General features: G+C 33.7%; 1 protein-coding gene across 2 annotated transcripts in view; it reads right to left on the bottom strand.

Annotated features, from left to right (window-relative positions):
* Window positions 1-235: 235 nt before the first annotated feature.
* The window catches only part of PGAP1 (post-GPI attachment to proteins inositol deacylase 1), a 93,995-nt gene continuing 74,846 nt past the window's right edge, over window positions 236-19,384 (bottom strand). For both annotated transcript variants that reach the window (XM_003825302.7, XM_034954724.3), the window contains 7 exons: window positions 12,636-12,726; window positions 11,692-11,889; window positions 10,571-10,706; window positions 9,208-9,258; window positions 8,572-8,759; window positions 7,362-7,466; window positions 236-6,013 (listed from right to left, as the gene is read on the bottom strand). In XM_003825302.7, coding sequence (XP_003825350.1) covers window positions 5,875-6,013; window positions 7,362-7,466; window positions 8,572-8,759; window positions 9,208-9,258; window positions 10,571-10,706; window positions 11,692-11,889; window positions 12,636-12,726 — 908 coding nt within the window. In that variant the 3' untranslated portion in view covers window positions 236-5,874. The remainder of the gene's footprint in view (window positions 6,014-7,361; window positions 7,467-8,571; window positions 8,760-9,207; window positions 9,259-10,570; window positions 10,707-11,691; window positions 11,890-12,635; window positions 12,727-19,384) is intronic.

Below are 19,384 nucleotides of genomic sequence, written 5' to 3' on the forward strand. Positions count from 1 at the left end.
TTTCAACTACATAAATGAGACACCTGTACTAAAATGGCTTGTACAACAATGTACATCACAAATTAAATCTGAAGCAAGATTACTTCAAATAATTATTTCAACGAATTGCTGAAAGATCATTACTAGGCAAACTTTTACCCAATAAAATCAGAAAACATTCAAGCAATTACACAAAATAGAACACACTAGGCTACAAATCTTGAATATTTTCAAAGAAAAATTAGGGTATGAAATATAAGTTTTCATGGTTTAAACATTTATTGTAAGTCCTAGATGAAACATACTGAAAAGATTATTTTTGCTTTAATCCTAATATGCTAAGAAAAGTTCATTGGCACAAATATCCAGAGGTATTTTACAGTTTCATTTACCTTTGGTGGCAAAGAGTATTTTGCTAACCGTATGGATACAGTCACATAGTTTCCAATGCACAGCTTTATGCTAAAGAGAATTAAAATGTGTCTCTTTTTTTTGCTAAAAAAGGGATGTAAAAAGTCCAATATGAAACAGAACGAGTGCAACACGAAATACAAAATATGCCTATCATGTAGGCTTTTGAACAGTTAATAGCTCTACGTGTTATCTATAAACATTTTTTACTAGTAACATCACTATTGTATAAATATTAAAAACAAAAATGACATTAAAAAATAGCATATGAACTTTACAAAAATGGCTACTTTTAGATTTCCTAAACTAAAATCGGAATTCAAATACGCAAACAAATCTACACTAACTAATCAAAACACACCAACAGATACAGTTTTTCATAAGTGTTCAAAGTTACAATGTACAGAATGAGTACAGACAGATTCTGACTCATATATCAAGTCCTATACAAAGTCTTCAGAAATTAACTAATTGGTATTTCAAAACACAGATTGTTTTTGGCAGCATAACATGCCAAACACTTTCAGGAAGTACTGTACTTTATTTAAAAGTTATCAACCATAGACAATTAAAGACAGCTTAGAATATCACCTTTTGAAGGACATGTTATGAATTTACACTGTTAATGGAAAAACAGCTTGATTATTCTCACAATTTCCAAATGTTATTCTGTTGTCAAAACTAAGTTATTAACAGATAATAAATTCATATAAGTTCTTCTGTACTCAATACAATTTATCAAAAAATGTGACTTCTTGAGCATTTGCAGTATACATATTTGGATTTGGATTACTGACCTGACTTTTCTTTCCTATTATTCTTATTTAAAGTAAAGAATGGGAGTAGCTTCACAGCTTTCCTATTTCCTCAGGCTATTAAACATATTGTGAAAGAATGCATGAGTAATGGGTAAACATAAAAGTTCATTACAGAATTTAAAACATTCTTAGTTCAAAAAAAACTGGAATAAAATTTTGGCTCCTAATCAACTTACTATGCTGTAAAAGTCCCTTCTACATTTACCTTACTAGGAAAGAAAGTTTTCTGGCAGGGTGTAATTTTATAATACAAACATATTACTGCTTTCTTATCCTGGCAAATGTCATGCACTCCAAATGGATTTTCCCCAGTAAATTTTACAAAGTATCTTGTTTCCTGTAATACACAAATTCACAAATCCTACACAATGAGAAAACAAAAAGCAATCATGAAAAATAATCAACAAATGCCTAGTCATAGAAAGTCCCAACACATTTTCATTTTTCCCAAATGATTAATAATAACCAGTTACTAAACTTCAAATGCAGCACTGTAAAGTTTCACACTGAACCTAATAATAATGCAAGACATTATGCTAATTTGGACTTAACACCTAAAATGAAAATGTGGGTCAACTGATTTATCTGGGGGTTCAGAAATCAACAGCCCTAGTTTAATTCATAGTTTTGTGTTTCCTCCATTTCCCAGAGCTTTCAAGAACTAAACTGAAAACTGAATTTTACCACCTTTTATTTCCCTTGGCCACAAAGGGTGCTAATAAACAGCAAGATGAAAGGAATGCAATATACTAGATGTGAGAAGTCTGAAGAATTAAGAAAAGTATAGGAACTAGGCCAGGTGGTCATGCCTGAAATCCCACTACTTTGGGAGGCCGAGGTGGGAGGATCGCTTGAAACCAGGAGTTCAAAATCAGCTTGGGCAACAAACTGAAACCTCGTCTCTACAAAAATATTAAAAAGTCAGGCACAGTGGCATGTACCTGTAGTCTCACCTGCTCTGGGAGGCTGAGATGGGAGGATCACATGAGCCAAAGGGTTCAAGGCTGCAGTGAACTATGACCACCCCATTGGACTCCAGCCTGGGTGACAGAATGAGACTGTTTCTAAAGAAAAAACATATAGGAACTAAATAATGAACAAAACAAATAATCCACCTCATGTAAGTTTGTGTGTATTGTGGAAATGAGTAGTATCACATGAATGATAAGACAACCAACAACAAACACTATGCCTATTACAGTTATTTCTTCTTTTTTCCTTACTATATAATAATGTAGATTAGTAGTATAGTTCACTCAAGAAGGGGTATTCCATTATATAGATCTGAATTTGTCTAGCCAAAATATGAAAAAATAAAGATTAATCAATACATGATCAATATATATTGAAGAGACTCAAAATCAATGTTAACCAGGCACAGATGGCTTTTCTAGAGTCACCACTTTAAATATTTTCATTCTGGTGATAACCAAGAAAAAAAAGTTAGCAGAACCTGTTTAATTTCTGGCATAAAAAAGATCCAGGAAAAAAAACAGTGTTAGCAATCTCTACCTATTATCAGTTCCAAATTACAATCAGTAGTAACTCCAAAGGAGGCTTTAGAAATACTAAATGTACCCAGTGTTTTCCTCTGTACAGACTATATTTGATCTGGTTATCAACAATAGGGTCTAGGAGTTAAGCACAAAACTTACTCATAACTCAATTGCTAAATTAGAAGGCGTAACAGTTGCTGTAAAAGTTGAGCTCAGAAATTTCCTGAATTAGATAATCTATAACTGCCAATAAATAATTTCATTTTTGTTAACATTGCTAATAGGGCAGTGCTGTTTAACCAGCCAATAATATAGATTGTGGGCATGATGAAAACTGTGTAATTTAAAGGCAAAGAACTTTCCTTTTCTCAAGTGACAGAAACGTCCATTTTGCTAATCTTCAAAGAGCCTACCTTCGCATCTCTGGTAGCCAGCTGGGTTTAAAGTGCATCAAGACTCAATGAAGACCCTGTCAAAATGTAAGTGTATACATATGTGTCTGTATATATACATATATAATGGCTAAAGACCCAACCTACTATTGATTATAACATGTTTAATTAGAATCATTTTTGTAGTCCTTAAAATGAAATTTTTTGGGGCATAAATAAGACTTTAGGACTTGGTGATAACTACATTCCCATGAAAATATTTCAGTGAGAATTCGTGTACCTAGTCTGCTGCTTTAAAAAGTAAATGTACGGCCGGGCGTGGTGGCTCACGCCTGTAATCCCAGCACTTTGGGGAGGCAGAGGTGGGCAAATAACGAGGTCAAGAGTTTGAGACCAGCCTAGCCAACATGGTGAAATCCTGCCTCTACTAAAAATACAAAAATTAGCCAATGTGGTGGCGGGTGCCTGTAGTCCCAGCTACTCGGGAGGCTGAGGCAGGGGCATCACTTGCACCTGGGAGGTGGAGGTTGCAGTGAGCTGAAATTGCGCCACTGCACTCCAGCCTGGTGACAGCGTGAGACTCCATCTCAAAAACAAACAAACAAACAAACAAACAAAAAGCAAATGTACTACTCACAAATGAGAAATTGAAGCTTGTTACATTCATGAACAGTACTAACTAAACAAAGAGGTTTTAGAATACATAAACATAATATTTATGGCTATCAATAGAAGATCCAAATTAATGAATTTTCTAAAGTTCTTTCTGTATATGGAACTAAGTCCAAATTCAGAAATAGTTTAAGGACACATGTAATCTGTAACTTGAGATACACTAAAATATCAGGTGACAGAATAAAAGACGCAATGTGTATCAAAGTTGTTTATAAGTATAGTTAAACATAGGGAGATGTGTCCCTATTTAAACATATACGTGGTATGCCATGGGACAAGTATATAATCTAATAAATTCTCTCTCTTTCCTCTCCAGCTGAAACATATAGCACTTTGTATTTTATCCCTTCTGCTACTTCTCTCAAACAAACAAGCACCTGTCTGCCATATCCCCACCATGAGTTTATCATTTCCCTTTAATGTTCTCAGTAAGTGAAAATATGAATACTGAAAAACATGCTCAAAGCTAGAAAAGACAACAATGGGATCAAACAAACTTAAAACCCTCAGAGATGAGAGCAAGACTCCCTTCAACTGAGGCCAAAATAGCCAGGACCTGAGGAAGAACTGAGAAGAGAAGTTAGGTAACTCTCTACAGGCAGTAAGCAGAAGTAACTGTCCACAGGCAGTAACAGCTGAGAGGCTGTAATAGAATCCAGATGCAATGGCAGATAAAATAAAACTGGTGCTCGAGGACATCCCTGGGTACTAACGAGGATACATGTTCACAAGTGCAATGGTGGAATCACTGGAAATGTACATGAGAGGCTTTGTGGAATCACTAAAACTTTAGTTGAGAGGATTTGGGCATTTACAGTCTACACATCTAGAAGAACTCTATAAGCCGGGTATGTCTCAGCCTGAGTTTACGCTATCCTAAGGCAAAGAGTATACTCTTCTGCCTTGCCGATTACCTTCTTCCTACTCTTGTAGCTAAAAGTGACGTAAATTCTGAAATGAAATAAAATGTTACTCTTATTTGTCAAACAGTAATCCCAGAAGTCACCTAGGCAAATCAAGATTCCACTGTTAAACCTAGTGGCTAATGTCTCCAATTTATTCAGGTGTACTGTTTATACTCATGCTACTAATGGGTTAACAGTTGTCTACTGATATTCCATTAATAGTATAATATTATACGTCAAATGTGATGTTACCTTGATCATGTTGTTGTTGTTGTTTTTTCCCACAGCAGAAAAAATGGTACAAACCTAGAGTTTCCAACCACTGGAATTTAGTTATTTTAACAATCCATTATGACCTCAGGCACTTTTGGCAACCATGGTGCAATGAATTGAATCCAATGGTATAAACTAAACAACTGAACTGCTCCAATACCAGGAAGCAAATAGCTATGAGCATTTTTTCTTTACATTTAACAACAGACCTCTTTAATAGTCTCCTGATGTTCACCGAGAATATATAGTAAGATTCATATTTGAAAAATAGCAAGAAAAATTGTGTAAGTTTGAATCATGTTTCCACCCATCAATCTTGCATTGGTTACCAAGAAAACATGTCTCCTTACCATTCAAAGCTCTATTTTCATAGATGTAAGAAGACAAGATCCACTTTGTTCATGGTGGCTGCCAAAAACTAACCAAAGGCTTTCTGTGGCTATTTAACCTTTGAGAAACCAAACAGCTATAAATTTCATCAGTTATTTAAAGACTTATTTCTTAATAGGTAAACTATAGCAAATTCAAAATAACCTACTTTTGTGAAAAAAGTTTGATGAGCAGAATGCTTGCAGTGAGATTGCAAACAATGCTGCATCTACTAAATCTCTCATATCAGACTTCTCATACGGTTGATAAAACAGACTATTTTATATGCACAGGAGTCCTCAATGATAGTGATCACCATATATCCCTCCATGAATTTTTCAAAAATGATTAGTACATGGATTCCACACCACAAAACAAAACCATGCTTCAACTACTTCCCTCAAACATTACAAAACTAATTTCCTATTTTCAATATTGTAAAAATAGACTTGTCTTCTCCAAAGGATCTTGCTGTCCATACTGATGGATCTGTGTGTTCCCTCTTATCACTGGCCCTAAACACATAAATTATCTTCATCATTCCTTAAGTCCAATCTTACATAAAGTTGCATAATGCATGGAGTAAAAGAGGAATGAAGACAAAGCATGGAAGCCTATATAAATGTGCTGACCCAAAAGCAATCACACCAACAGCCAGAGGAAGTGGAAATTGTGAAGTAGTCTTCAACAATTTACTGTAAAGAGACAGAGAAATATACATTACTTATGTGAACTACATTGTGAGCCAAAATTATATCAATCTTTTATACAGTTTTGGAAAGATAAATATTCTAAGTGAATTTAAATGAATTTTTAATGTTATGAATTTACTTATTCATAATTTTTTTTTTTTTTTTGAGACGGAGTCTCGCTCTGTTGCCCAGGCTGGAGTGCAGTGGCGCGATCTCGGCTCACTGCAAGCTCCGCCTCCCAGGTTCATGCCATTCTCCTGCCTCAGCCTCCCGAGTAGCTGGGACTACAGGCGCCCACCACCACACCTGGCTAATTTTTTGTATTTTTAGTAGAGACGGGGTTTCACTGTGTTAGCCAGGATGGTCTCGATCTCCTGACCTCGTGATCCACCCGCCTTGGCCTCCCAAAATGCTGGGATTACAGGCGTGAGCCACCACGCCCGGCCTACCTATTCATAATTTTTAAAAAGGTCAATACAAGCCATACTTGGCTAGAAAAGAAAAATATTTCTATTTAAAAAATAGCCAGTTTTATTTAGTCTTTCTAATTTTAAAAACAGAAAAATACTAGTTGGACTTTTATTCAGTAATTCCACTTCTAGAAATTTATCCTAACAAAATAATCAATAATGTTCAATAAGACATAGCTACAGAAATGTTTATTTTAACCCTACTTATAAAAACAAAAAACAAAAAACCAAAGAACCATCTTACATTCCCAAAACAAGGAGTATAAAGAGAAAAATACTATCAGAAAAGACAATTACCTTTTTACTCTGAAAATAGAGAAAATGAGAATAAGAGGGGTTAAGAAATGTAACTAAAGACAGAGCTATTAAATATTTGGCAGAACCAGGATTTAAACTCCAGGTCGGCCTGATTCTAAAATATCTGCAAATATCTGGCAGAATCAACTGAAAAGACTCCCAGAGCAAACAACAAGTGAATGAAAAATCAGGTTTTATTATGGAAAATTTGAAACTACAAAAGTAGACTAACAGTATAATGAACCCTCATGCAAGCATTACTCAGCCTCAAAAATTATCAAATCATGGCCAATTTTATCTCACCAATATCTCCATCCACTTCTCTTGTTTGCTTTTTGGGAAGCAAATCTTAGATCATGTCTTTATAGGGTTAACTTCATAAAGAAAAAAAAAACTGCATTATATTCTATCAAATAAAACCTATATTTAAGAAAACAAGTATACTTGCATATAAACCATAATACTGTTATGGCTTTACTTTTAGGAATATTTAAATTAATTAGAAATAAAGAGTATGTTTTAGATATAAAGGGGGAAAAAGGCCAAGAACAGATATGAGAAAAAGAAAGATTAAACTACTGTACCTTGATTTTATTGAAACAGTGTAAGTATTTCCAAGAATTGCCATAGTCGGAATAAGGATAAATGCCAAAGGTTTACATGGATCAGGATTAAGTTTAAAATAATACCTATAATATTAAAAAAAGAAACCCACAAATCAACAATGACCTGATCATTTTAAATTATCAGAATCAAGAGGATAAATATTGTTAAAGACATTCCAGTAGCAATATGGATATAAGAGAGCTCTAAACAGTTCATGAAATATCTGATAAATAATTTTTGCTCTACATCATCTTTGTATTCAAGGTTTTAGAAAGAGAATTATGATCAGAAACTACTAAAGGAAATTAAAATAACCAGTATGAAAGCACTTTCTTTTTATAAGCAGTGTATGTTTAAAACAGCATAAAGCACTTTCTTTTTATAAGCAGTGTATGTTTAAAACGGCATAAAGTTTTAAAAAAAACAAATTACTTAAAATACATGAGTACTACTCTATAACAAAAAAGATAAAAGGAAGGTTCATGAAGTTAATTGTCCCTTATCTTTTTAAAAATCCAATTCATTTCTTGCATTTACTGACAGTAAAATGTCTATAGCCTTTCAGAACCAAAAATTTGTGCTCCTCAAATAATTCTGACAGCAAATCTGTGAACAAACATCTGGATATTGACTAAAATAAGGAACAGATATAAAAGAAGGATATTAAAATCTAGCAACCTTTGATTTAATTTGAACTTATTTTGGTTCTGCCAACTTAAAAAAATTCCCAGTATTTAGATAACTTGAAAGTTTTATATCATTTTTGAAAACTACATTGAATAGGGGTTCAACGACTACTTGGATGAAGTGGCCTTTTATTTAGCAATTGACCAATTAATAAAAATACAGTTCACCCTTTTGGGCTGATTTTTTGAAAAGTTTATATTCCCGAAGTTTATATACACATAGTAAGGGAGAAAATGTGAATGTATTAAAAATAAATTGCTTGAACCCAGAAGGCAGAAGTTGCAGTGAGCTGAGATCGCGCCACTGCACTCCACCTGGGCAACAAAGCGAGACTCCATCTCAAAAAATTAAAAATAAATAAATAAATAAATAAATTTCAGGTAATATATAGCTTCCTGTTCCTGAGGAATTTTCATTAACCATTAGGAATCTAGCAAGTCTCTACTTAGGGATATTTATTGTTTGAACCACATAAACAATAATTATATAAATAAAACGCACCTAAGATTCTTTAGCCAATAAATTAGAGAAGGCATGCTGAGTAATACAATCCATGTTAGTAAGTTAATCACAGTACTGTGCATGCGAAGGCTATCTTCAGCATCGTTAGCAGATAAACGAAGATGGTGTATTGAGGAGTCTTTATGATGATTGGATTTCTTTTCACTTCTTCTAGAGTGTTTGGGATTCTATAAAACAATAAAGTAAAAATATCAAGACACTAAACAAAAGTATATTACTTTATTTAGAATCATACTCATTACTTATCAGCTAAATAAGTACATCTTTCCATTACCAAACTGACATAAAATCCTGAAATTAGTTTGCTTAAAAATACTTTAAAATAGTTATAAAACCTTTATTCTTTTGACTTGCTAGTTCTACTGCTAAGAATATATCTAAGTAATTATTCAAAATAAAATTTAATAGACAATAAACTTGTAAAAAAATGACATGGGTACTGACAAAAGATGAACTTATAAGTCTTTTAAAATATTCATTAGGTTCACTTTACTTAAATTCATAATACTGTATCTTTTAAGCACTATGAAATACTAACCTTAAAAAAAAAAACTCTTATATTTCCCCATGTTCTTTCATTTTAAATTTATGTAGAGTTTTGAAAATAAAACTTACCACAGGCTGGCTATTCTTAAAAGTTGTTAAGCTGGCTTGCAGATGAACAACCTAAGAAAAATAAATTGCTGTTTAATTTTACTTTTATTTTGAAACAAAACATATAAGCCTTTTGGTATTAAAAGTGAGAAGCACTGTAATCTGAAATGTTTAAAATGTAAACCAAAAAGTCATTTAAACATTTAAAAACATTCTTATACAAAACAACAACTACACATGCTGGCTATCATGGATTAAAAAACAAACAAACAAACAAAAGCAACAAACAAATGAACAAAAAAACGGAAACAGAAACGAAACAATACAAACTTCTGGAGTATGGTGGGGCCAGGATATAGCGCTATACCTTTTATAACCTGTAAAAGCCTATGTTTGAATGATGCTTTGTTATAGCAACTTAAAGTGTCTTGTAAGTCAAAGATTTCATTACATTCAATATAGTAAAAGGATATAACACATTTCACATATTTTAAGTCTTTGAAAACCAGAACCCAATTATATACAGTGGTGAAATGTTTATAAGAACTGGAAAAAATCTTTAAATTTAATTTATTAGGGTTACTTAAGTATTTAAGAAAACTTTGCTTAGTGGGTCAGTGGTTTGAATTACCTAATTTAAAAAATACTAAAATTATTATTTATAAATCAAAGTAGCTGTAAATAATTTTTTAAGAAGCATATAAATTTCCTTTGGAAAACTGAAAATAATATATGATATGCATGTATTTACACTTTTAAAAATTTCATTTTTAAGGAAAAAAAGAATTATCCACTCTGATGTCAACTGTCTGTTCCTAAGAATAACATGGAGAGAATACACTTGTATTACCTCCTGGATTTTTTTTTTTTTTTTTGCAAAGCTGTCAGCTTTATCAGACATGTTTTTCACTTCTTCAGTAAAAATATTAGCCTAATTATTTTTATTGTCGTCTTCTGATCCTTCAGCAACATTTGTAACATTTTATATTATCTTAGCATGATTAATAGCTTGATCCTACTGACATCACTTTTTGTTTCGTCTCTTACCCATGTTCAAAAAGAAGTGTGAATATAAACTGCCCTAGTAAAATGTTAAAAAAAAAAAAATTAACACTTGTAAAGACTAAGAAGCAAGCAGAAACAGATTATATTTTCTCCTTTCCCTTTCCTTTTTAACAACAAAAAAACCCCAACTTAGATCAATAATTTCCCTTTTCCAGTTAATTGTATGTAATTTAAATAACTAATTACATTCAAACCCGTTATGTAACAGAGGGTTACTACAGTGTTTATGAGAATTTTTGTTAACAATGCCTACGGGACATCCTACATGTATGTGCCTAATACAAAGCTCAATCATTTTGGCTTTACTGATTTGACATACCTTAAACACATAGTAAAGATAAGAAAGAAGTATGGCTAGTGCTCCACAAGTTGTCCAACTAACTATGATCAAGACAATTGTCAAAAAGGGCAAGTCTGGTGATATCATCTTGATATCTTTAGGAAGTTCAGAGGGTCTGGAATTATAAGAATAAAGTTTAAAATATATATTAACAAATATTTATATAGTCACATATAAGAAGAAAACAATATAGTACCCTCCCAGTCTCTCTTGCTTATATGCAAATACATAAGGTAAACAACAAGGTATTTTTTAAATAAAGGCAAGTGGTCCCAAATATTTGATTTTAAGTTCTGTAATGTATTGTGATAACTCCTCTACCATTTTGATAATACTATAGCTGATACTTGTACTACAGGTGAAAAAATGTTACCAAAGATAATCATTAATTATATACTCTGTGCCATACATCTCCAGTCTTGACAGGAGGAGAAACTATGTTCTATTTCTTAAAGCCTAGAGACCACTCAGACCCTTGATGGTGTTACTATCAGAACCCCTATCTGAAGCATCTCAGAAAGGTAGAGGAAGAAGCATCACACCCACCATAATCCCCTCTGTGACAGGAAATCACATGACATGTCTGGTAAGGAGGAGTGGCAATGGGCACTAGATTGATGATTTACCAGGAAAGCCTACCAGTAACTTCAGATTCAAACTGTGTCATTGGGCCCATAATAAAACTCTAGGCAATGTTTTTGGAGCTTTTATACATCTCATCTAATCTGATCCTAATATCTGGTTTATAGTCTCTTGCGCCCTGGTTTCAATATAGAAGTCAGCATATAAAAGCAATATTATGGGAGAAACAATCCCTCCTGGGAAAGATTCACAACCACGAAATGTAAAACTATCTGTGTAATTTGTCAAACTTTTCTTATTAACTCTCGAGCGCTAAGGTCAAAATCAAATGTAACATTTAACTTGTAATAAATGATTAGCTTTCACAGACATAACTTTGAACACTAACCCATACTTTCGCTAGTTATATATTTTTCCTTAGAAAATAGTTTAGTAAAAATAATTAATTTCAGGTTCCTTATCAGAACATATATTTCTTCTTAAAGCAATAAGAAAGCTGTTAATCATTCATCCTTTACCTTTTCAAAGCTAGCCACAATGAAGAAAGAAGTCTCACAGATGCAGAAGACAGTAGGCCACTCCAGTAGGCAGTACACGTTCCAAACAGAAAGAGAATCAAGGATATCAGGGGGAAACACATACTCTGACTAGTTAAAATGACGGCATCTAATTCTGGTAACAATAATACATCCCACAATTCTTTAAACCATTTATACCTGTGGAGAAAAGAAAATATAAAAGCAAAAAACCCAACAACTGAAATTTAAGGACTTAATATTTGAGGTGTCTGACTATTCAAGAGAGTCTCTAAAGTTCCATGATACTTAATTTATAATTATACTGAAAAACAAATTTTTAATTCTTTGTATGGAATAAGTCATTTATTTTCCAAGTGAGCCTACTGATCTTTGAAGATCTGCATTTCAGTATAGCTTTACTAATCTATATTGATCCTAGTAGAAAGTAATATGTTCTTTTTTTTTTTTTTTTAGAAAGCCAAGTTAGTTGTAATGATGGAAAAAAAGATCTACATATTGATGCTTAACCAAAAATCTGAAAATGTCACTAAATTAAGAATGGAATGTTAACTAGGGTAGAGAGGTCTAAAATATACTTTTAAAAGTGATCAGAGAGGCACTGTTTCATCAATACCCTGTAATGATTTGCATTTGAATCTACGATACTCACAGATCATGGACCATATACACCTATTTACAAACATTAAAGGCAGTCTAAGTTTAGACTGATATACATAAAGTGAATAATTACTTTTGAAATGATACTATTGAAGTAGACATTGATATACTTATTAGACCTTTGCCTAAGAGAAAAAAAAAACCCCCGTTTAACAAAACAAGTCAACTGCCAAATCTGTATGAAAATTTATATTGCATTATGGAACCAAATATAATGTTACATGTAAAACACAATTAAAATCATTATCACAGATAATAAAACTTACCCCAACAGAAACTTAATGATAATTACAAAAGGATCAACTTTGTATGGTTTGGCTTCTTTATCCAACATGGCAGCATATTCTAAGCAACAACCTGGTGATTTAAAAAAAGTTACATGCAATTTACAGTAATTAAGTATGAGATATACTATATCCCACGTTCTCTAAAACAGCAACATATTTTATGTCAGAGAAAGCAAGGGTCTTCATTACTATCACAGAGACTCTTCTTGAAAGATTAAAAATAGCTGTAATTCAATGGTTCTTATATTAGAGTACACATTCAATCACTTGTAAAAACAAATTCAGGAAGTCAAAGCTGGGGTTTCACCAGCTGTATTTTCACAAAGCTCCACAAGTGATTTAAAAAATTAGCTTTATGGGACAAAATTCTGATATAATTATTCTATTTAAACATATACAATTTAGTGGTTTTAGTATATTCAGAATTGTACATCTATCAGCACAGTCTTAGAACACTTTCATTACCCACAAAAGAAAGTTTTCTTTTAACTATTACCCCCCAAATTCCCATCCTTTGGCAACTAGTAATCTACTTTCCTTCTCTAAAGATAGGCCTATTCTGAACACTTCATATACATGGAATCATAATATGTGGTCTTTTGTGATGGGCTCCTTCCACTTTTTTCAAGATTCATCCATGTTGTAACATACACCAGTATTTCATTTAATTTCTTTTTAATCAAATTCCTTTTATTCCATTGTATGATTATACTACATTTTATTTTTCCATTCATCAATTGACAGACATTTGGGTTGTTTCTGCTTTTTGGCTGTTATGAATAATACTCCTATGAACATTTGCATATAAGTTTTTGTATGAATATATGCTTTCATTTTTCTTGGTTATATTCCTAGGAATGCAGATGCTGAGTTATGCAATAACTCTGTATTTAGCCATTTGGGGAATTGTCAGACTGTTTTTCACAGTAGCGACACTATTTTACACTCCTACCAGCAGTGTATGAGGGTTCCAGGTTTTCCACATCCTCATTAAAACTTATTATTTGTCTTTTTAAAATTATAGTCGTTCTAGTGGGTATAATCCACAGGTGATTTTTGATAAGCATTCTTGGTTCAGAAATACATATTTAATTGGCTGGATACATAATCCAGTACTTAAAGCCTCTAGATTAACCAGCATCAAATATCCCCTAGATGTACATTCTATATGTCTGAGAATCAATTATCAAGTCAGTTGAAACCAAGAAAAACGAGACCTTTTTCAGACTTTCAAAACAAGATAGACATTTATACTTAAGTCTGGTTTTGGCTGATGTCATAGTGTCAGAATAATCTCTTTTTTTTTTTTTTTTTTTTTTTTTTTAGAAAGAGTCTCATTCTGTCACCAGGCTGGAGTGCAGTGGCACGATCTTGGCTCACAGCAACCTCTGCCTCCTGGGTTCATGCCATTCTCCTGCCTCAGCCTTCCGAGTAGGTGGGACTACAGGCACGTGCCACCACGCCTGGCTAATTTTTTTTTTTTTTTTTTTTTTAGTAGAGACGGGGTTTCACCGTGTTAGCTAGGATGGTCTGGATCTCCTGACCTCATGATCCACCCGCCTCAGCCTCCCAAAGTGTTGGGATTACAGGCGTGAGCCACCACACCCAGCCAGAATAATCTCTTAATTAAAAGGCTGGGTCTGGCACAGATCAACTGAATATTGCTTACCACTTCCTGGAATATAGGTTAAATTAGGTTAAAATTAACACTAAAGGCAGACTTGAAATTGTATAAAAGTAACTGAAGGGCACTAAGTAGCTGTAGAAAGATTTGAGTGGAGGGGATTTATGGACTGCTGCTTTAATATATTCAGGCCAAACTCTTTTTTCCCTGCTCCTGCCTCCCTTAATCACCGTCCAAGCCCAACGAAACAAAGTTTTAGCCTCCTGGGAAACTAATAACTGCTATACTCCAGGGAAGGTTTTGTCCATTGTACTACAGTTTCTACATCTGCTTCTCCAGATCCATTCTCCACCCCTCACTTTTTCCTGAATTCTGGGAGGCTGACTTTTATAGACTGGCTTCTAGGTAAGTTCAGGAATTAAGAGGTATCAGCAGATAGGAGAGTAGGAGAAAATAAGGTTAGTGTATGTATTTCCTCATCTTTTTCCTGCTGAGCCACAGGTTGGCAGTGGCTGTAGTGTTCCTGCACCCAAGGCTACAGCTCCAGGAATGTTATCCACTCCTAGAGCCCTCTAGGTTTGTTCCTTCTCTTGTCCTGGTACCTTGGAGTACCAGCTGGCTCTGTTACTAGTTTAGCATCTTATCATTTCTTGTTGGTTTCTCTTAACCCTGCACATATACCTTTGAAATAGTCCATTATAATCTCAATTATTCCACTCAGTATGCCAGGATATAACTGACACAGTTCATACAGCTCAAATATTACAATAAATGCCTACTGTGTGCCTGGCACTATCTTAGGCACTAGGAATAGAATGGAGAACAAGATCAGGCTCTACATTTTAAGAAGTCTTCAGACTATAGGAAGAAAACTTCAAGTGCCAGGGTATAAACTGGAGAAAACAAGTGAGGAATTTTCTTGGGGATGTCTTAAAACTTAAGAGGATCCCAAACTCTTGCAAATTTGGGAGAGAGGGACGATAAATTTAAGAAATCATCTGTCTTGTTTAGCCACATGTAGGATGAAAAGGCAGAAATGAAGCATTGGCTCTTGGAAGGAAGGAGGGAAGGAGGAAGGAACAACAGACGGACGGACAGAAGGAAGGAAGGAAAAATGGAAGGAAGGGAGGAAGGGAGAGAAGGAGGAAGATGAAAAAAAGAGATGGGAGGGGAAGGAAGGGAAGAAAGAAAAGGAAACAAACTAGGATGACAAGGAAGGAAATTAGGGAGTGAGTGTCTCTTATTAGAAGTATACGTATTATGAACGATTCTTGCAGCAGCAGCAGCAGCAAAAAAAGAACAGGGATGGGGATCTGTGGGAAATAACCTGAATCTGATCACACCTATAGCTCTAATTATCAATTTATAGAAAATAGAAAAACATGTTCAACTCCAGCAAGGGGATGGAATCAGTAAACTCCAAACATAGAAAATGCAAAAAGTATAAAAAAGTTTTATTTGATAAATTATAAGGGGAGAAAAAGAGATGGAGAACAGACCCTACAGATAAAGAAATAATTCAGTTCTGACAATGAAAGTTGTCAGAATCAAAATGGAGTCACTGATTTTTGTTTTTTTTAAAAAAAACAAAAAAACAAAAAAACCCTGACAAATAGAGCCAGGGAAGGCTGTGAAGGGAGGGTTCTCATGCTTGTATACATAATAGCAAAACTGTCACAGAAGACTCTGCAAAAACCACAACTCTGCACAAAGGCCACTGCAACCTTACACACACACAAAAATACTTCTCTGAGGACATCTGCCCAGCAACTACTTGTCCAACCTCGGGCTGCCACCACCCTTGTTATGGATCCTTATAGGCAAGGATAATTATTTCAAAACAATTATGTAATCCTCTTCATTTTTTCTTTAACACCCATTGTCTTCCTTTACCTTCCTGAATATGCAAACAATTTACTATGACCTGTGGATTCCTGTTCCAATACCCTATTCCCAAATAAACATTATTTTCTTTTAGAGAGCCCCTCTCTGTTTGTTATTTAGGTTGACATGACGAGTGTCCAGAGGTAGGACCTGGAATAGGATTACTTTTGGACACAGTTTGTGATGCTTAGAACTGGTGTGCAGTACACACATGAGCCCCTGGAGCTCTCTGCTTCTACGGCACACCTTTTGTCAGGCCAAGACTCTCTCTCCCTCTAAATTCAAGGTAGAACCTCTTGACTTTATTCTGGATCTGGTAAATAAAGGACCTTACATCTCTCCTGGGATGACAGAAGACCTTTTGTCTTTTCTGGCAAGTCTTTCCTGGTTTAAAGACAAATGTCTTTGTGGTTTGAGGACCCGAGTTTCTACGGAATTTACATTCTGTTGGTTAGACATGTCTTTTCTAGGGAATTTACTTTTGGTTTTCTGTGTGTCAAATTTAATATTTTACTTGATCTGCATTCTGCAGGCTACTTTACCCAAATTTTGTTCCACAGCCTTAATTACATATAGGGGCCCAATTTTGTCAGAAATGTAATTTGGATCTAATTATCTTTCATAAACCAGTGAGTTTGTATTACTACTTTATAATTAAAATCTAATTATCTTTCATAAACCAGTGAGTTTGTATTACTACTTTATAATTAAAATTCCAAAATGAAATCTATAAGGCTTTTGAGTATGTCTATATATGTTCAGGTACATTTATACATATGTACATGTATTGGCATAGTTGGCCAAAAATCCCCTAAGAAATTCTATTCAGATTGGCTTAAATAAATGAGTACTCATATAAATTATATACTAATTAACCCAAGTGTCTTTTAGTTCAGTGACTTAAGTAAATCTTTAATAAATAAGCTGGTTCTCATCTATTAAATACTAATAAGTGACAGTTCAAATTACTTGTTAAATTTAAGGTTACTGAGTTAAATTTCTAGTTAAAAATAGAAATTAATTTATAATAACAATTCTAATTAATGTATATAAAATATATCAAAAATAATGTATTATTGATGAGAAAAATTATAAGAAAGGCATACAAATGTGTTCTTTATTGACAAAAAATAATTTTGTCTAATTTGGATGTACTTAAAGGTTGTTTCAAAATATAGATTTAGAAAAAAATAGAAACAAGATAGAAAGGAACCAGTAAGTAAGAGAGAGATGTGAATAAAGTTATGGGTTGAGAATGTGTTTTTGGTAAGGAAGGTTAAAAACAAAACAGAATAGTTTTTATAAGAACAACTTATGTGATCCATTTTTGTCCTAAAGTAAAATGACTGGTTATTGAAGAAATAGGAAATATTTGGACAAGACAGAAAGGCTAAGCATGTTATCAAAGGTCTGAGTAAGTCATGAAAAAAGTTGATGAAGAGTGACTTTATGAAAGAAAATTCTGCATGTGATCAAATTGGCTATAAAAGAGATTTGTGTCTTTCTAAAGATTAAGATTCGATATTAAAGATACACTAATGCAAAACTAAAAATTTGGTCCCCTATGTAGAAGCAGCAAGGCTTTCTTGAAATATTCATTTACTCTTAGAAAATTGGAAAGGGTTTTGATTTTTAAATCTGAAATCTGTTTCATTAACAGCCATCCTCTACACTGTCCAGAGTTTCTGTTTCTGCCACATTTCCTCCTGAGATCTGTTCTTCCTCTCTCCCTTTGAGAAGGCCTCAGGGGATAACCTCTCTTTCAACCTTTTTGTCACCTCCTGTAACTTTTTTCTTCAGTTCTAACTCTACTGTTATGGCCTGAGGCCGAAATCTTCATCTAGAAAAACAATGTTTTCCTCTTGGATAACTTGATTCTATATTCTTGGCTTTTCTTGATATATCTCAATTGTTTCATGTAATCAGGAAACTATATCACATGTTTTTACTTTTTCTAAGAGCCACTTATTCCTCTGTTCCCAATACTAGCTTTCTTGTTTATATTCCTCTATAATATGGGCTTACACTTATAACCTTAGACACATTTTTCCTGTATCTGATTAAATTCAAGTACCCATTCATCAGGTTCGTTCAAGTTCTGGGTTATCTAAATGAGTTTCCCATAAAAAAATGCAGTCACACTGCAACAGACTTTTCTTTATCTTTTGGTAATAAAAAACCTAATAAAGATAACACAGGAAATTACACAGTACTGATGTTTTATAGGATAATTTCCTGTGTTAATCTTTATTAATCTTAAAGCTTAGGATAACTGAGCTTTAAGAAGATTAAGATTTTTACATCCATACAACTTTCTGTATTGCTTTTGAAGTCTTTTATTACTTTAACCGAAGTACTATTATTTCACAATGACCTGTGATCCTCTTTTGATCAAGCGTTTTGAACCTTTTGACATATTTGGCAAGCTTCCCAAAGATGAAATTTTTTTTTTTTTTTGGTGGAGGAGTGCAATGGTGCAATCATGGTTCACTGTAGCCTCAACCTTCCAAGCTTAAGTAATCCTCCCTTCTCAGACTCCCAAGTGGCTGGGACTACAGGTGTACGTACGCCACCACATATGGCTAATTATTTTTCATTTTTTGTACAGAGAGGGTTTCACCATGTTGCCCAGGATAGTCTTGAATTCCTGGGCTCAACTGATCCACCCTCCTACGCCTCCTAAAGTGCTCAGAAAACAGGCATGAGCCACCACACACCCGGCCGAAAATTCTAAACTAAGTCTTTTTTACCTAGAATTAACTTTCAGATTTTCTAGTTGGGCCCCTGAAAAGCCTCCAAGAATATATCTCTCATCTTGTAGAGATATTAAATGATTAGGCTTATTTGGTAAATTATATGGAAAACATTGTCAAATGATAAGTGATACTAGATCTTCTTTCAGTTATATTCATGTTATTGATATGCTACAAAATTACATAAATTCATAGAAATCAAATATGTTATCAGTCATAATTTTGGCTATGTTAAATCTTCTTTAAAGTTATATTTGTATGGATATGTTATTGATGTCAGCATTTCTAAAAATTACATAAAATTGATAAAAGTCTGATGGTCCTGATATGATGCTGTCAGTCATGATTCTAGGTGATATTTTAAAATGCTGCATGTAACAGAAATAACTAAAATTTCCTTATCACTTTGGGGCTTTCATCAGATTTTAACCATGACTATGATAAGTTTCTGTCATCCACAGTTATTG

The sequence above is a fragment of the Pan paniscus genome, chromosome 13 (assembly GCF_029289425.2).
Source record: "Pan paniscus chromosome 13, NHGRI_mPanPan1-v2.0_pri, whole genome shotgun sequence".
Lineage (NCBI taxonomy): Eukaryota > Metazoa > Chordata > Mammalia > Primates > Hominidae > Pan > Pan paniscus.